Raw genomic sequence first — 19,034 nt, forward strand, 5'->3', positions numbered from 1 at the left:
TGTCATGTTTGGATTCCCAAAGTGGTGTATAACATTATGCTACATAGCAATATGGTGCATACAATTGATTTATTTTAGAATGTTGGCGGAGGGGGGGAAGGGGTAGGTGTTCCAATAAAGGAACAATGTTCTTTAAAAGGATAATAGGCTACTTTCTAACTTCACTGACCTAAGTTGACAAGACCTTCTATTAATAGCACAAAACACAAGGAGAACTTTGACATCAATAAAACACAACTCCACAGATACACCTACACAGGCTACTTTACACTTCTGCAGATTTTGGTTTGGAACCTACCACACGTCCGCGCCCCCATGCCCCGTGATGATAAAAGTAGGCCTAACCAATCAAAAGCTCATAACAAAACGTAGGTAGACGAAAAACGAGAACATCCAGTTATACACAGCTTTAACAGTTTACCGACGCCATTCTGGTAAAACCAGTATTGACTTAAGCCACTCCGTCTTGTCTGTGAGGTTTCTTGCCATGGTACTACAGCCTAGGCTACATTTAACTTTATTTTTGTTTCACTAGTTCATTGGACAACTCTTTAACGTAGACAACGTTAAACCCTTTTTAAATTTGCCTCCCACGTGCTGACTTCGCCAAGGGGTGTGACCCCGGCAATTGTATCCACTTTACATCAAAGCGATCAGTGACGCAGCGAGAACCGAGGCGATTGGGCGGCAGTTTTAAATCAAACCACTGTCCGCGGCGATTGGATACACATTTGGGGTCTGAGGGAGAGGTCGTCTACTGCACTCTTGTCGGCATACTGTACGCATCCAGTAACCATCAGAAACAACTACCTGGACAGAAGAGCTCAGTTCCCGGACGTTAACCGCGTGGAGTAGGCTAACCTACCTGTCGGAATGTTACCTGAGGTGGGTCGCAGTGTTGCAGAGGCAAAGACCGAGTCTGACCCGACCATCAGCTGTATGTTGGTTGGTGATGGAGCCGTAGGGAAGACCAGCATGATCATCAGCTACATTGCCAACGGTTATCCCGATGAATACCACCAGACAGCGTTCGATGTTTTTACTGGTAAGTTATCTAAAGTTGCACAGACGTGGGGTTTATTTCAAGCTGGCTGGACAAGACTGCACTGAACAAACTAGGAAAGACCGCATTGAAGCCCTGGAAAGAAGAGCTTTTTGCTATTGTTTTGTTTGAAGACTAGTCATATGGCTCTTCCTGTAGGAGTTTACTGTTTCAATATTATAACTTACCTAGGTTTATGATTATATCACTACTTGAAATACACACATGGTGTGTGACCTTGTGCATTGTCATCATGATTTGTAAAAATTAACTGTTAACTTAACCTTTATTCAGGGTCGGTTACAGTGGATGGGATACCTGTCCGAATTCAACTGATGGACACGGCAGGGCAGGTAGGCTGTTGTCTTGTTTCCATATTCTTCTATAATATTGAGGAACATTCTTAGTGTCTTTCAAACTGTGACATAACACCTATCTGGAATTACTCAAAGATGTTCTATGCTTCCCCTCCCCCTTCACCTCCATGCAAATGAGGGCTATCTTGGTCTGGGTTAGACAAATGAAATTAAGAGTCAAGATGTATGAGATGTTATCCCCATATTTCTTCTTGAGATTAGATGTATGAGTTGTTAACCCCATATTTCTTCTTGCAGGAGGAGTATGACAAGTTCCGCTCCCTGTGTTACAACCACACAGATGTGTTCCTCCTGTGCTTCAGTGTGGTCAACCCTACGTCCTTCCACAACATCACCACCAAGTGGATCCCCCAGCTACGTGCCCACAATCCTACGTTACCCATCATCCTCATTGGCACCCAGGCTGACCTGCGATACGACGTCAACGTTCTCATCAACCTGAACCAGCTCCGGTTTAAGCCCGTGGAAAGCTCTCAGGCCCGTGGCCTGGCCGAGCAAATACGGGCGCAGGACTACGTGGAGTGTTCTGCTCTGACCCAGGATAACCTGAAGGAGGCCTTTGACTCGGCCATCTTCGCCGCCATAAAGCACAAGGCCTATCGGGCCAGGAAACTAGGAATTATGGGCCGCGCAAAGACCTTCTCGAGCGGGGGCTGGAAAAAGTTTTTCTGCTTCATCTAAGCCAAAAGACACAGAGGAGTTAATGCCTAGATTTAAGTCTGTGTGTGTGTGTGTGTGGGTGTGTGTGTGTGTGTGTGTGTGGTTTTGTGACTTGATGTGTGTTTCTTTTTTGTTTTCCCATTATGCTTTATGCTTCCTATGGAAGCCACTGAGTCGGTGCAGTCTGCCTCCTATACTGTTTCCGATTGAGGCACCATTGCATTGTATGGATGCCAGATACCCCTCATGATTGAATTGGATAACTGCAACTATGAAGTTCTGAAACCTAACAGTATTGCATGCTGAATGTATTTGGAAAGTATTTTTAAATGATATCTTTTGTCAATATTATCTTGCTGTTTTATTTCCGTGTGAGTTACAGGCTAGACCCTGGGTTTAGTTGTTTCTTAAATTGAATAGATAGATAGATAGATAGATAGATAGATAGATAGATAGATAGATAGATAGATAGATAGATACTTTATTGATCCCCCAAGGGGAATTGGTTTGATCATAGAGAGTTTGATCATAAAGAGGCTTACATAAGTGTTTTAAAAGTGGAGGGAAACCTGGGGTGTCACCACCAAAAAACCCAACGGGGGGTTGGGCCCTCCCCCTCCCCCTCCCCTCCTAAGCTTCACTTTTGCAAGACAAACCCCACTCCGACTGGATGGGTTGCATAACAAAGATTCCCTCAGGTCAAGCTTCTCACCTCATCAAAACTGCCACCATCTGGGTCTTTTAAATCGACAAAGCTGCAGGTTCATTGTAAGAGTCAATGTTGGCTATCACTTACTGAAAATGAATCTGGCTTCAGACAGGGATTATTGCGGTAAATGCTTTTAAGTTCATTTTTGCCACAGTAACCCCGTTTAGTTTACCACCGGGAATAGCTCAGCACTTCAACCCAGGATCACTTATAGGATAGAGGGCTCGGGTGTAACGCAGAGAGCGCCTGCTGGTCTTCATAGATGGTTTTAAATTATTCTGCTATAGTTTCCTCTTATAGATCTCTCTATCACATGACTACCAAAACAGAGGCATGCTGAAGCTGTCATCGTCCTGTTTACATATTAGCATTTGAACAACGCTGATTAATTTAACAATGCCTAGTCCATTTTGTCAGTCACTCCATCGATCAATCTAATGATCTATCTGTGCTCAGCCCCTTAATTAACATTTCCAAGCATGATTTAATGTCATAGTAGTTTAATTCACCACAATTAACATATGGATCAAAGCAGGAGTAAGAGACGTGCGTAATGGTGACATTTCGCATTTAAAAAGATGATGGTTTTGATTGATGGCCGTACGATTTCAACTGTAAATGTGGCCAATGACTATCCTTGAAGTCAGGTAGTGCTGTCATGCAACTAGCCGAATATTAATGTAGGCTACCAATCAGAAGTAGGCCTGCCGAGCCCAATAGTGGCTCCATAATCAAATCGACTGCCGGTAGGCATATCAGCATCATGAGTCTGGGGGCATGGCTGGCAAATGCCAACTCAAACATTGACGGTGTCCGTCTGCATAGCAGGAGAGTAGATGGGTGTGTGTGTTTGTGTCCAGAGGAGTCCATTTCGTGTCAATGTAGTAGCCTAGTAGTGTATCGTGATCAATCAGCTTTTTCAGGCTATTCAGAAAAGTTTTTATAGTCACCTTTTTTTCAATTAGACTGGTCAAAAGATTGCTATGAAGTCAACCAGACATCCCAACAGAGATAGTTGATAGTCTTATTATTTTAATGTCATTACAATAAAAAATATCTTCACTAACAAAGACTTCGTTCCATCTGCATTACAATATTTACAGCTGAAGACAAAACGACCAGTTAGCGTATAATTCACCTGGTACCTGTTCCTGAAGCTGTCCAGGATTACACAAAACACACAGGTTTATTGCTGTCCATGTCATTTTTGAGGTATAGAGGCTAGGCTTGCCAATATATTCATATGATTTCACCGTTTCGTCCGTCCAAAGGAATCGAAGATCATGATGATAATGATAACAGACTTTCAAGAAGAGCAGTAGGCTAGGCTACGTTTCGAAGTGCCCATGATCCGATAGCTGAGGGATGTCACCGGCAAACCAAACATTACTGATCTCTGCGCTGCGCGCCCACTGCTAAAATAACGGGGTATCTGACATTTCTGGTCTTTTTCCTATGCTACTCTACACTCGTTAGTTAGTTCCCATGGTGACTCGAACGACAAAACAGTGGGATGAAGGAAGAACACACATTTCCCCCGTTTCAGGAAAATTATTCACTGTTAGGAACAGAGTCCCTGAGGGATAAGAGCGTGTGCGCACGCGTGTGTGTGTGTGAGAGAGAGAGACATTCTCAAACTTTTAATCCGACGCTTTTCCGCAAGAGTGAGTAGGCCTATGTAACGACAATTATAGTAAAAATAAACTATGAGCATGTGCCGAGGAGAGGAGTGGACATAGATGAACAGGGAAGGATGCGTGACAGTGATGGATGAAGGGGTACCATCTCCGATTTTACTGCACTCATACAGGTCAACACAGAGTAACATTTTCCAACGTTGAGCTGACAGTATGTGTTTATTTCATTGAAAGAGTAGGCTGAAGAAGACACTGTTGTCCAATCTATATGTGGTAACTGTCTTAGAATCCCATCGCTTTTCATCAGTGGAACACAAAAGCTTTTGCATTTCAGCTTATTGCTGTGTTTATGGCAATGGTCCATACACATCACTGGAAGGGGGGTGGGGGGTCACAATCATGCGACAGGGAGGCAGGTAGTAACCAGACATGGAGGTGGTGGGGGGTGCAAGGGAGTAAGCAGAGGAAAGGAGGGGGGGCAGCCAGTTCTGTCCCTGATCCCCCCCCTCCCCACTATGAGTCAAAAAAGGGCAATCAACAGTAGTTTACATCAGATGCCTGAGCTTGGTGCTCATGTCCAGAGCGGGGGTGGTCGACCGAGACCAGACCACAGGCCCAGGAGAAAAGATCCAAAGTAGGCCGAGGCGTCCGGGTCAAATGTCCGTCAACTCCACTCCACGACACAGGGACACAAACAACCTTACAAAAAAAAACAAAAAAAACTTCTAGGTCAACTAAAGCAAAAGCAGAAAAATGTAGGTAATGAGTCTAAACCCGTTTCACATTTTAAAGGGAGAGTTTGAACTATGGCCCCAGTAAGATAGAAGAGAAACAGTGAGAGGAGGGGGGGGGGGGGGGGCTGAGGGACAATACCTAGTAGATGTAGCACTAATCAGAGGTCACTGTTGATTTGTTGAAAATGTTCAGCACCATGGCAGAGGTTGTGTGAGTGTGTGTGTGAGAGAGAGCAGAGAGGAAGAGAGAAAGCAAGTGAAAGTGTGTGTGTGAGAGAGAGAGAGAGAGAGAGAGTATGTGTCTGATCTGGCTGTGTCTTCAGTTATGGCTGTCACACTTGGTTTCCTGTGAGCATCCTAGTCCAAGCACAGTGATGAACTTAATGACGTTGACGTGTCACTTCACATTTGCGCTAGCCTAGCTGAGCTTAGCAGCCTTAGCTGGCCACAGCAAAGCCCCAGAACCACCCATCAGTACACCCTCAATCCCCAACACCACTAGCGTAGCTTTTTGCTCGGGAGCCTCCGTCCTTCAGGGCAGGGGATTAGAAAAGCAGTGTTATGTGACTCTTGTGTGTGAGCTGATGAGGTGATCCCTGGTTAGTTCGGTCAGGGATCCTCCGGCAGCCTTAGGCACCCCAACTGCAACAGTTCAGCGTTGATGCAGTGACAGTGTAGCCAGACCACGCTTGCCCTGTCTGATTCTAGTCCGTTTTCATCATGCATAGACAAGGGATCGAGTCTGGTACGTGTGTGTTTGTTTGCTTTAGATCTTTTTTTTTTTTTTTTTTTTTTTTAAATCTGGCTTTTAATCCTTCCATGGCCACTACTCTTATGTGCAAAGACACCTACAGTAATAGTAAGCAAAGCAGATTTTTAGGTAGACAAAAAAAAAAAAAAAAAAAAAAACAGAAAAACACAAGTGCTTCAAAAGGAAAAGCGGTGAATGGACACTTGTTAAATACAAATCAGTTTGATTTCATTTATATCCTTCATTTGTCATTTGTCAAATGTCATTTTTTTTTCCTCAAAAGAGGGTTAGATCCACTGTTTCTGACACTTGTGTAAGGCTGTTTGGTCCACATCAGTCCTCTACACTGGGAACATGAAAAGGGGCACCAGTAGACTCAAAAGACCAGTCAGAAAAGCTTCAGAAGAAAAACAAAAAAGGAAAAACAAGAAAGTACTTCAAAAGTACGGTATTCATCCACACAGTTCACCCCCGTGAGTTCGTCAAGTTGACGTCTGGTGTCCGTATTAGGTGCATAGCAGGAGAGTGGATGGGTGTGTGTGTGTGTACGTGTATGTGTGTGTGTGTGTCCAGAGGAGTCTGATGGGGTCTGTGTGCGTTTGCCAGGGTGGATGGGAATCTGTGTGTGTGTGTGTGTGTGTCGAGGAGTCTGAGGGGGTCTGTGTGCGTTTGCGGGGGTCTCAGCAGATCTGTCCGTTCAGAGGACGAAGCGACTAAGCTCCCCGACTGAATGCCCAAACCCCCAGCTGTGTGTCCTGCAAGAGAAACAGAAGGGAGATAGTGTGATGCACCAGCGAGGACAGAACATAGAATAAGCTGACATCATAACACCTTGCAAAAACCCACACAATGCAGATGGAGTTAAATATGCTCCATGGTTCAGCAAGGCTCACTGAGGCACACTGCAATATATCGTACATGTACAATATCTTGCAATTCGATATAATCTGAAGTTTTGTTTTTTTGTTAATCAGACTGCAGAATTGATGAGAAATGACAAACTGTGATGACAGGGGTATAACGTAATGTAATTGTGTCACCCGGTAACAGTATCTGAGGTCATAGCTTAGTGCTTCCTGTGTGTGTGTAGCTTTAAATTGGATGCACATGCTTGGGAGGTAATGCGCACACACACACACACACTCACACAAACTCTCTCTCTCACTCACAAACACACACACACAGTGCAGTCATCTGACTGCTGTGTGACAGTGATGCCGACTTCAGCACATCCGCCATGCATAGGGACTTTGAGTGTTGCCAACAACCCAAAGAAGACAGACACACACACACACACACACACACACTTAGTCATTTAGCTAATACTTTTATCTAAAGCAACTTACAAAAAAGGGAACAGTTAAGGTGCAGTGGACATGCAGCAAGAAGTACTACTACTTGCATAGAATAGAATGCCAGTTTAAGCAAAGTTAAGTCATGGGAGGAAGGAGGGACAGTCAGGATTGAGAAGAGTGTTGTGGAAAATGCTAGATTAAGCATGTCCAGTTGTATGTAGCACTAGGAGAGGTGGCACTCTCAGAAAAGTTGGGTCTTCAAAGACACACACACACATGATTATATGGGCAACCACAATGAACACTTGAAGCCACTGTACATTATTACATTTATATTTAAGCACATATCCACTTCTAAGCAACCTCTAGAGATATAGTGTGTTGTGAAGATCTCAGAACATGACGACCCCCAGACTCCTATGATATGTGACAGAAGTGCTTAGCAATGCTAACCCTTACCTTCACTGCGCTGGCTGTAGGTCATCACAGTAGTGACCCTACCCCAAATGTCAATGCAAAACCCGTTGGACTGGATGATGTCAACTTCTTGACCGTCTCAGCCACTCATAGTAAAAGCCCAGTAATCCAAAAACAGTCGACTCATGTATTCTCTTCCTTCCATAGGCATTTCCTCACGGAATAGGTCAACGTACAGCAGAAGTTCCTTCTGACTTCTCTCTTACATCAACTGTTTATTATTTATAATTTATTTTTAAAAAATTTAATTTAGCTGGCAAACTATCCCAGAAAAGCTATAAAATTAAATCCACATGTTCCAGTGTTCTTGTTTGCAAAAACAAGTTGAAATTTGTCCTACAAGGGGGGAAAAAGCATCCCGAAAGACAAACTGTTCCATTGTTTCACACGAAGAGCGCCTCTTTCATCAGGACACCCAGTCTGTCAGCTTCACACTCTCCTTATTTAAATAACAATAATAAAAAAGCAAGTTTATAACTTATTCAAAAAGGCTTAAAGTTTCCAGTAATCATAAAAGAAAACTTGCATTTTTCTTCGCTGAAATCATTATTTGTGCTTTCTGCAAAAACGGCCAGGAAAACAATTAAAAAGCAGCGTTTTTTTTTTCTTCATTTTTCTTCTTTGTTTAACAGGAGTTTGTTAAAAGTGTCTCTGGTTAGAGAAGGTCCTGTTGTGTTTGCTGTATGTGAGTGTGTGCAAGTGTGAATGTGTGTGTGTGTCTGTGTGTGTGTGTGTGTGTGTGTGTGTGTGGGTGTATGTGTCAGTGTGCGTGTGTGTGTGTGTGTGTGTGTGTGTGCTCTATCTGCACTGTGCGGCCTTCTTGTTGCCGTTGGACGTGGGCTCGTCATCGAGGTCGTCTTCCTCGAAGCCGTGGAAGGTGGACGTATCGCTCTCGGACGTGGTGCCAAAGAGCTCCTCCGCGCCAGCAAAAGGCCGTGGCTCCTCCTTCTCCACACCGTTGCCTGCTCAGACAGACACACACACACACAAACAAACACACACAGACGCTGCGAGTCAGCGTACGCTACGAGTCAGCGTGACTTTCAGGAATAACTAGGTCCATTGCTTCATTAGTTGTGTGTGAAACAGTGACTTTTTCCAAAGATGATTAACAACTCAAAGGCTAAACAAATAGGTGGGAAAGTCAACACGTGGCCACACTAAAATATAGCTTTACTCTCTGTCTATTGTGCTAACACATAGCTAAGCTAAGAGACAGGCCAGTAGACAGATAAGACGCTAACGCTAACACATAGTCAGACTTAACAGATCGCCATCACAAAGCTAAGCTAACAGATAGGCCCTAAGCCAAATGTACTCTTCACTTTCCTTTCTAGTGATTTGGGTGGAAGAATGATTAGGGCAGCAGCTGATGAGTGTCAATTACTCACAGATCTTTTAAGTTTGTGAAGTAACACTGAGCCACGCGTCCCTTATCAGAGTGATATCATGTTCACTCACTGATACACTTAGTGATCAGACAGAAGCAATCGACAGGGCAATCAACAGCACTGAACTTTGTCACATGCTGAATATGACGGGACAGACACGAATCACAATGAGGAAAACCAATACACAATGACCACCGATCCTGTGATTGGACCGGACTAGGATAGCTTTGTCTGTGCAGAGAGAGAGAGAGAGCGAGAGCGAGAGCGAGAGAGAGAGAGAGAGAGAGAGAGAGAGAGAGAGAGAGGAAGACCGAGGGAGAAAGAAAGAAAGAAAGAAAGAAAGAGAGGGAGGAAGGGGGTAAAATCGAACAGGCTCACCTGATCGTCCACACTTTGAGCAGGGAGCCAAGCCTGCGGCTTTGTTCATCTTTCTGTTGGAGCCTGATTTGCCCAGGCACATACTACAGTAGTTACTGTTGGGAACAGGGTTCCCGTCCGGACCTTTTGGATCTGTGTGAGACAGGAAGTCAGACAGGTGAGGTGTGTGTGTGTGTGTGTGTGTGTGTGTGTTGTGCACTTAAAGACTTAAAGTCCTTGCACAGTGCCCAGACAATGCCCCCAACAAACCCAAACATTGTTAGGACCGCAATGGCCAATGTTGGCAGTTATCGGTTACAGTCTTTAGAACATTCAGAAATCAAATTTCCAGCTCCACACTGCAAACTGATGGTGCAACCATTCTGACCCAACCACACTTCTTGAATTTCCCCTGGGGATCAATAAAGTATCTATCTATCTATCTATCTATCTATCTATCTATCTATCCATCTGACGGACGCTTATGTGTCTGCATAGTGAATGACCAACAGGGTAGAATGCTTAAAAGGTGCTCTAAGCGATGCTGGGTAACGTCACTTCTGTTGACTTTCAAACAAAACAGAGAGCTAGCTCGCTACTTCCTCCACCTCCCTCTACTTCCTCCACCTCCCTCCCGTGCTGCTCCCGTGCAATTGAAACTCTCCTAAACGCACAGAGTTTGTTATGTTTTTATGGGCTAGGTTTGCCCAGGTTGTTTTTGTTGCCATTTTTGGAGCCTGGGCTGTCCACAGAGATCACATTATTTTACAGAGTATTCAGGACACAGACAGCTAACGGTTAGTTAGGTGATGTTTGCAGTAAGTGAAATAAAATGTTTTAGCCTAAAAAAACGTGTGGCATTGCTTAGAGCACCTTTAAACTTAAACAATGCTATCTCTAGCCATACATGTGAATGTCTGGCCAGAGGAACAGGCCTTAAAGTCATCACGGCAATTAGCTCCAGATCACGCAGTAGCCCACTGGGACATGTGATTTATCACAGCAAAACCACTTTCATCTGCGTTAAATGCTTGGCACGGCCATCTCAGAGACTGAATCAATACTATTTTCATATGGTTTAACCATCTGGAATACACAAACATCCAAGAAGATGATGAATGAGTGAAGAAAGTTGATGACTGGCTCCAAATGTTCACTTCATAAAATATACTGACTGCACGACGTTTTAACAACCCGCACCCCTCCAAAGGGCTCTCTGATAAATGCATTTCAAAAGCTCATAACATTTCTCTAACAAATCTCAGACAGTAACGACTCAGACCTCAGTCTTGGAAATGCTGGTGACTGGTCTACCTATAACAGAGAGCTAATCGGATCATTGTGAGGTCCGCAGCCAATCAGGAGGAGAGAAGAAGCAGGGCATGTGGCCTTACGTTTTCGGCTGTGTGGGCGGTGCGTGGGCGGAGACTGTGAAGGCTCAGACTCCTTTTCCCCTGCCCCCTCGTCCTCCAGGTGGGCGTGAGTGTAGTGGTAGCTCAACCCTGTGCGGTTCCTATAGCGCTTCCCACAAACTGTAAACAAACACAACAACAAATGAGAAGATGCAACCAAGACAGCGCTCCAAAACAAACAATAGATACAGATCATCAGCATATAAAAAAAGTGGGACTACTCTCCCTGAAGTCTTGTTATATGTGGAATGATTCATCTAGCTCAATCTTAGCTAAGTCATAGTCTCTCTGCTGTGCACGTGAGGGCGATTGGTGTTGATGGGTAAGGGTTCAAAGGTGCTGGGCCTTTTTAAGCAAGGGCTCAGCGAATGACAGGTCAGAATGCATCTACTGTGGGGACGGGTGCACAGCGGCAGAGAGGTTGAACAGTGTCAATCCTTAAGCCTCTAGCCCTCGTTTCCATCTAAAAAGACCAAATTTCCAAAAGCAGACAAAAAAAAGCTCGGTATACCTGAGGCCGAAGATTTTGAGTTACGCTTTTGTTTGTGTCTGTCTGGAACAGAGGGGAAAAAACAAAGCAAAAAAAAAATAATAAAAAACAATAAAAGAAAGGACAGGAAAGAAAAGAAAGAAAAAAAGCATGAGTAAATGCTTCACTGTGAAGTCTGTGATCATTGCATTGTGGGTGTGGGTGTATGTGGTGGTGGTGGTGGGGGGGGGGGGGGGCAACCTTATCTGCTTGGGTGGATTTCAACATGTAAATTGCATGCAGGAGAGCACCTGAAACCACCATCACTGCCGGCTGATCCCCTTACTGAAAAAGACCCTGAGGGGCTGGGGAGTGTCTGAACTAGGAAGATTTCAGGAGGGAAACTGCCATTACTAAGGGATGTTCAAATTCGCAAATATAGGCGAACATTCGTGTTTCTTTTTGCCTTCAGATCTCCACTCGGTTTTGAGGAGGTAGTTCTCCATGAACATACAGTGGAGTTGGACGAAGGCTTACCGTTAAAGTGGAATGCGTACACCAAATCGTTATAATTTAACTGTTCAGACTAGAAAACATATGTGCCACATACGTTCGCCACTGTTCGCTGAATTTGAACGCACCTCTGATCTCCATATTCAGCCTAAAGGAAGTGGTCCTTGGCTCAACATCAACATTGGCTCAATGCCAGTATTGAGAGAGAACTCTGCTAAAAAGACGTTTTGCCTTCACTACAGCTCTGACTCAACAGACATATAAGGGTGTCATCTGAGTATTACAGTTTTAATCTACATTCCCCACAATCAACTTACAGCACCATCATCCCCTGTACACACACACACACACACATACATGTGATGAAGACTGCTGCCTGGGGTGATGTTTTCAGATGAGCATCAATTTATGTCCAGCCAGAGCTGATTAAAGTTGCGAATGTCTGTAATGAATCTTGATGGGGTGTAATTCGTTGGCAGAGCTGATACTGTGGACTGCTGGGCTTGGGGCACTTACTATCACAGACGTATGGCTTGTCCTGGTCGTCTGTCGAGTGGGCATCATTCCTTCGGCGGCCGGACCCTCGACCCTGCGCAGGTAGAGAGAGAGAGAGGAAAAGAGAGAAAGCTCAGGGCTACAGTACAGTCTCAGGTCCAGGCAGATGGACCAATAGGAGCACCAGTGGTGGACTTAACATTTTACTACTGTGACCACCTGTGTCCAAAAAAAACAATAAAATGTGTGCAGACGTTTACATATTATCATATGGAACTACAACTGGAGTTTACTGGTTGAACTCTAATAAGTAGTTTAATGTGACTGGTATTTAGCATATGCTTTTAATGAAAGGGGCACAGCCTCGCAACAGCAAGTTCAGGGATTGATACCGGGCAGACAGCAGACAGCAACACTACCACTGTTCCCACATACTCTCAATACTGTCATAATTGGCCATAATTGTCACAACTAGGGCTGGGCGATATATCGGTATTACGACTATGACCGATATATTTTTGAAAACGATATGTAGTTGAGACAATATCTTAATACCGGTATTATGTCAAATAATGGGCCATTTTATCAAAGCCACTTGCTCTTCTGTGTTCAGACCATTCAGATAGCCGCAGCTCTGCTCAACTGCGCCCCTTGCGTGTGCACGTTCTCCCTCGCAGCACTACAAACTTTCAAACATGACGGACACTGAGTCAGATTTTGTTTACCTTGATCAGAGGTTTGTGCTGATGCCTATGCCGTCGGCACATCAACGGCTAGACCGAGAATTCTCGTTGTGAAATCAAAATTCCACTGGATGCCATCATAGTCTACATTTGCTTGTCATCTAGACCCTATCAAACCCTTACAGGTAAAAAAACTGCATTGTGTGACAAAACTGCAGGTTTTTTCAATATTGTTGTGCCCAAAATAGCCTATTGCATTGTGCAGTACAATGTAGGCCTGCGTTGTCAGTCAGGGTCAACTTTTGGTCTTTTGTTATTTGCACAGCTTTATCAGAGCAACTGTAGCCTATTAGCCTAGAAATCTAGACGTGCCCCTAGCGGCCGCAAATTACATTACACTCTCCGTTGGCTTGTGAGCTCCAGAAATCGAAACTTAATCAGGCCAATGAAATCGTGTATAGAGTCATTAGGTGGGCTTAACATAATGATTGATGGCAGAGTTGCAACGGTTTGGCTTGAATTCCCTGCTACTTGAAAACAAATAAGATGGATGTTGCTGCTGGCGAACAGTGTGACACGAGTTAAGCTTTTATTAAGTTGGCAAACGTTTTAACTAGCCAACTAGCTCCGCTGGTGGGAAACGCATGGGACTCATAGCGCTGCCGCTGTCCTATTGCGTGCAGAGGGAATTTGAAAGACAACTGATTATCCCGCCCCTCGGACTGAGCACTGCGAACGGTGAGTGCCCAGACCCTACATTTTAATGTGGGTCTGGCTCGTCAGGCTAGTAGCCTATGCCTATTGTAGGCCTATGTTATTGTTTACACTTTTTTGCACAGCTCTGTTAGAGCAGTCTGAAATTAATATAATTAAAACTGGCTGTGTTGTCATAAGTTGTGTTGAGTGAATATATGAAGCACTTCGCTCTTTCTGTTTGAAATATCAATATCGTATCGATATCGTATATCGCCAATCAGCCCCAAAATATCGGGATATCAGTTTTGGTCCATATCGCCCAGCCCTAGTCACAACAGATTCTTTCTGCTCTTTTGCGGAGTCGGGATCTTTAAGCCTAAACCTGACCGCATCTGTGGACCCAAAGTAAGGCCGATCTTCACTCCACAGTGGGAATCCACCTACCGGGCTTAAATACTTGGCTTTTTCCTCAAAGTCAATTCTCTAAAGCTCAACTGGTTTCTTCAAAGTTACAGTGCCTTGTGCAATTCTGCAGGCCTTAAAATGGCTCCATCTCGGCACAAGCTAAAAACAAACAGCACAGACGCTGTGGTCTGATGGTTGAATGCTTTTTGGCCTTGTTTTTACGTGCCATGGCATACAAGAAAAGAACATCCAAAACAAGCATCCCAGGAGACAGGGCCATAGAGCTGCTTGTTTGTTTGTTTGTTTGTTTGTTTTTGTTATCCACAGTTAAAAAACACAACACTTATCATTTCCAGGCAAGCTGAGGCACCCAAACAGCAGGTTCTGCATCGCCCCCTTCATCAGCAGGCATTTTCTACCAACAGAGAACCAACACTGTTTTGGTTCAAGCTCCAGATGTTGAACTGTTTGGAGAATTTTTAGCCAAAAATACTGCACATCAGTTCGGAACCTGAGAAAGTTTCAGAGATGGCACGTCATTGAACAGTTGGCAAATAACACCCTCCGGTAATGACGCATCCTTGTCTCCGTTCAAAAGTGGTGGAAATGCTGGGCGGTTCACTACACGGCACCAAGTTTCGAAGAACACTGAACGGAGCTGTTTCAAGAATCAGTTTTCGGTTGGTAGAAAAAACGCCCTTGGACTGATAAGAGCCCCCAGGTCAGTGCAAATGATTGTCGTGCACAGGGATAAAGAAAATGTCTCCTCAACTTTAGAGTGGGGATAGAGGTCTCTCGATTTTAAAGGGACACCAGGCAACGTTTTCATGTTAATTAATCATCTTCGTAAGTCGGTATATGGTTAAATGACTCATTACGGGGCGAATGAAGGCTCTCTCGCCCGCCCCTACTGCCTGTAGGAAGAATATCCCGCTTGCAAGTTCGGTGTATCCTACCCGCCGATTGAAGCAGGATCAGTTTACAGCACAGAGGCAGGCTAACGAAACGCTAGAGACTATTGCAAACGTGTGTATAATGGCAGAGCCGGCGAAGAAGCAGCGAAAACCCTTGACGGAAGACGCAGAGAAAAGGAAAAGAGCTTCAGACCGAGCGAGGGGGAGTTTCGTAGAGAAAAAGCATCCGGCTTGCCTGGTGTCCCTTTAATGCAAAAATGCAAAGCCCAACTTTAAAAAGAGTAAGTAATCAGAGCTTTAATTTGCATCGGAGAACTTGGGTAACCCCATCAGAGTCCCCGAGGGAGTCTGTAGCGTTCTATCCTGTTGCACTCTTAGTGGACATTTCATTAAACATACGGAGAGAAAAGAAAAGATCTTTTATGATTTAAATATTTCCACATTTCCACACATCCATCAAGAGCCAAGATAATAATCCTATTTCACTTGCAAAGAGTAAAACGGAAAAGAAATATGCAAATAAGCCCAGAAACCGGTAGATACCAGTAGCTAAGGTTTAACTGCTGCTTTGTCTTTCAAACTATGTGTGTGTGTGTGTGTGTGGGGGGGGGAGGCATCAGAGACTCTGATTATGTATTCGCCACTCTGTCTGTAAAGCGCTGCAGAGCCGATGCAGCTGAAGGGTCTCTGATCATTTCAGGTCTCAGGCTGTCGGTTTCCCCTGCCTCACCACACAAGTCTGTGTCTGACTAACTGAAACGATCCAGCGGATCGGATCAGTCTGATAAAGTCAGTCGGTTTCTCATAGACAGACTACACAACAGGAAACACTGAGTGAGTGAGTGAGTGTGTTTGTGTGCGACACACAAACACCTGTGCCTGCCAACCTCAAGAGGAGAAGATGAATCTTCAACACCAGCTTAAGGATGTCCTGTTTGTATGATACACCGCTAAGGCAGGTGTGCTTTCAAACACTTTACTTGCTGGATAGTGCATCTCACCTCTCTCTCTCACTCTCACTCTCTCTCTCTCTCGTCAATCACTCACTCTGCCTTTGCCTCTGTGTTTCCGTTTCGGCGTGTCCACTTCAAAGTCGTCGTCGTCATGGTAACCGTCTTCCTGCGCGTCGGCTTCTAGAACCCTCTATAATTGATGAGAGTGGAGGGAGGGAAGGATGGAAGTGGAGGAGAGGAAAGAGAGAGAAGAGAAGAGAGAGAGAAGAGAAGAGAGAGAGAAAAACATTTAGAGTTTGGGGATCAAACATTCCCTTCTCTCGCCAAATAACATTTTTGCTTGAGCTGATTAGCAAAATGTGTAAGATTCAAGCAGCCACAGGCATTTTAATCACATTTTAGTATAAAGCGTTTTACATGGCAGCCATTTGTAACCATCTATCTGAAGCTCCTACTTAAACAAAACAGAATATATCCAACTGCATTACATGGGATACACACTATAATGACTCACAGCAGAATGTGTAAGATTGCCCCTTCATGAAGGAGGTCGTAGAGAAATGTCCTGAATTCAGCTTCTCAGGGGGTAATTCATGAGGGCATTTGTTAAGTGACCACTCGACATGGCCATGACTTAGAGGAGCAGCTCAACTTTCTCATTAGTTAGCAGGAAACAGAATCTGGAGTCATGCCAACAAACGCAAGTGTGTGAATCGAGATCAAATGTCTCGTCGGTTTCCACACTGACTCACACCATAGGCTTCTTCTCATGCTTGAAGACCATAGTTTGGTTTCTGTGCAAAGCAAGGCATTCTGCACCAAAGAGTGCTATCCTCCAGCAGAGGCAGAGGGCTGGGGCCAACTGCTGATTTAATAATCTCTCTCCACCATCTCATCTAGTTAAGGCTGCTAAGTATACAGCAGGATCAGATGAGCCTGATCGTGAGGCAGGAGTGAAGTGATACACCTCCAGCACTGAGAGGGTTGAGCCTGGTGTGTGTGTGTGTGTGTGTGTGTGTGTGTGTGTGTATGTGTGTGTGTGTGAGACAGTGTTATCCCACCTACACTGACAGGAACGGAAACGTCACTGGCCCATCAGTGAGCGCCTGGCGTCACACCCCTCCTACATCATGAAGCCTCATGCCACTATGGTCTCTGCCACAGCTTACAGAAACAGCTCTGAACCCCCTGAACTAAAATACTCACTCATTCATACACAACATGGGACCAGCAACCCAACAAATCAAATCAGCTGCTTCTGTCCAGCACTCTGAACACACACACACAAACACACACACACACACACACAGCTTCACACAACATGGAACCAGCAACATGACAAACCGCTCAGCTGGTTCTCCTCTGCTCTCTGGCTACACACACACTGATTCAAACAACATGGGACCAGCAGACTGACAAACTTATCAGCAAATTTATCAGTGCTCTCTGGCTCCCCACACACACACACACACACACACACACACACACACACACACACACACACACACACACACACACACACCATGGGACCAGCAAACTGACATACTTATCAACTGGTTCTCCACAGCACTCTGGCCATGGCTCCAGACCAAAAGAGAACTCTCTCTCACACACAGACAAACACACACACACACACACACACACACACGCGCCACTGTCTTTGTACTGAGGTGTAGGAGCTCTTAGTGAATCCGTCTGGTCTGTGTGGTCCAGTAACTGTCTGCTGTCTGCTCCATTCATATTTACATCTGCACACAGTCACTGGGCAGGCAGTCTGAGTAACCCTTTATTCACATATTCACACTTAGATGTCACTGGGCAGGCAGTCTGAGTAACCCTTTATTCACATATTCACACTTAGATGTATTTTTAGTCCATCTGCCATGACAGAAGAGCACTTAGGAGAAACTCAACAAAAAAAGTTGTGTAAAACAATATGCTACACAAATAAAAATGACTTGGCTACTACCCCAGCTCTACTTGTACTGGCCATATTTCATACTGACTCCACGGCCATGGACACACACACACACACACACGACTCCGCGGCCGTGCTGTAGTCTGCACCTGTCATTGTAAGATACCTAATGTTCACACTTCCAGGGAGCTGTGAGCCCCAGCCACTATGAACAAAGCCGTGTGTGCACGTATGCCACTGTGCCTTCTGCTGCCTTTAACAAAGAGAGAAACCGTGCAGCACAGCTGGCCTTGAGGGCTAATGGAGGTGAGTGAAGAAATGGCACAGTCACACACACACACAGACACACACAGGCTTTGTACTGTGGTTGAAGCATATGGTCAATACAGTGCAAACCCTTATGGAGGAGTCTCACGCATTCTTTAAAAACCTAAAGCTCTCCTACACCATCCTGGCAAAATCCATTTTTCTGAGAGGATAAACCCCTCCATAGCTATGGTGACCATGGACAGAAATGCCTAAGTGTTCTAAAAGTTCTAGAATATTCCTTCTCCCCTTGGAACCGAGTCATGATTTATGACCACAGGGGTTACGGAACGCTAGCATCATTCTTGTGCAGGACTCCAGAATGCATCTTCACATTATGTGTACCTAAGCCAATCAGCTCCAGATCAGGGCCAAATAAGGCCCAGATGAGGCCCTGAGCCGGCTGGTGTGTGGTGCCCCCACCTGGATCTCCAGTAGGCTCTCCTCTTCTCGGTCCCGGCTCCTCTTGTCCAGGGCGTCCCCCCTAAGCAGTGCCTCCAGAGTGGTGCCCTGGGACGGGAGAGACTCCCTGGCAGACAGCCCTCCATCTGGAAACACACACACACACACAGATAGAGCAGTAAATACACAGTCTCGTACCAACACGCACACAAAGAGTAACATACACACAGACAGACAAACACACGTACACACACACAAACACACATAAATACAGCAGTAAATAAACAATCTCATACCAACACTCACGGAAACAGATGTTAACATGAACACTCAGATCAACATACACACACAAACAAACACACACACACACTGAGTATACAACATCTGGAGCACAAACATCTGATTGTTTTTACTTGAATGACAGAGTTGCAGCTGTGT

General features: G+C 44.9%; 2 protein-coding genes across 4 annotated transcripts in view; one reads left to right on the forward strand and one right to left on the reverse strand.

Moving 5' to 3' along the window:
• Positions 1-352: 352 nt before the first annotated feature.
• On the forward strand, positions 353-8,464 carry rhov (ras homolog family member V). Of its 3 annotated transcripts, none has more exons than XR_006025335.1 (4): positions 353-1,045; positions 1,337-1,395; positions 1,657-2,181; positions 8,447-8,464. XR_006025335.1 is itself a non-coding variant. In XM_042071614.1 (3 exons), the coding sequence occupies exons 1-3, from the start codon at positions 874-876 to the stop codon at positions 2,098-2,100; spliced, it is 675 nt and encodes a 224-aa protein (XP_041927548.1). In that variant the 5' UTR covers positions 353-873; the 3' UTR covers positions 2,101-2,430. The 3 variants fall into 3 exon arrangements, 1 of the variants encoding a protein (XP_041927548.1); XR_006025334.1 differs by lacking the exon at positions 8,447-8,464 and adding an exon at positions 5,447-5,527; XM_042071614.1 differs by lacking the exon at positions 8,447-8,464 and having other exon boundaries at positions 1,657-2,430.
• LOC121693648 (zinc finger protein DPF3-like) overlaps positions 3,801-19,034 on the reverse strand; it is a 15,900-nt gene continuing 666 nt past the window's right edge. The window contains exons 2-8 of the mRNA XM_042073215.1: positions 18,618-18,742; positions 16,065-16,160; positions 12,341-12,413; positions 10,825-10,962; positions 9,452-9,583; positions 7,665-8,644; positions 3,801-6,665 (exon numbers count right to left, since the gene is read on the reverse strand). Coding sequence (XP_041929149.1) covers positions 8,481-8,644; positions 9,452-9,583; positions 10,825-10,962; positions 12,341-12,413; positions 16,065-16,160; positions 18,618-18,742 — 728 coding nt within the window. The 3' untranslated portion in view covers positions 3,801-6,665; positions 7,665-8,480. The remainder of the gene's footprint in view (positions 6,666-7,664; positions 8,645-9,451; positions 9,584-10,824; positions 10,963-12,340; positions 12,414-16,064; positions 16,161-18,617; positions 18,743-19,034) is intronic.

This window comes from Alosa sapidissima, chromosome 19, assembly GCF_018492685.1.
Source record: "Alosa sapidissima isolate fAloSap1 chromosome 19, fAloSap1.pri, whole genome shotgun sequence".
NCBI lineage: Eukaryota > Metazoa > Chordata > Actinopteri > Clupeiformes > Clupeidae > Alosa > Alosa sapidissima.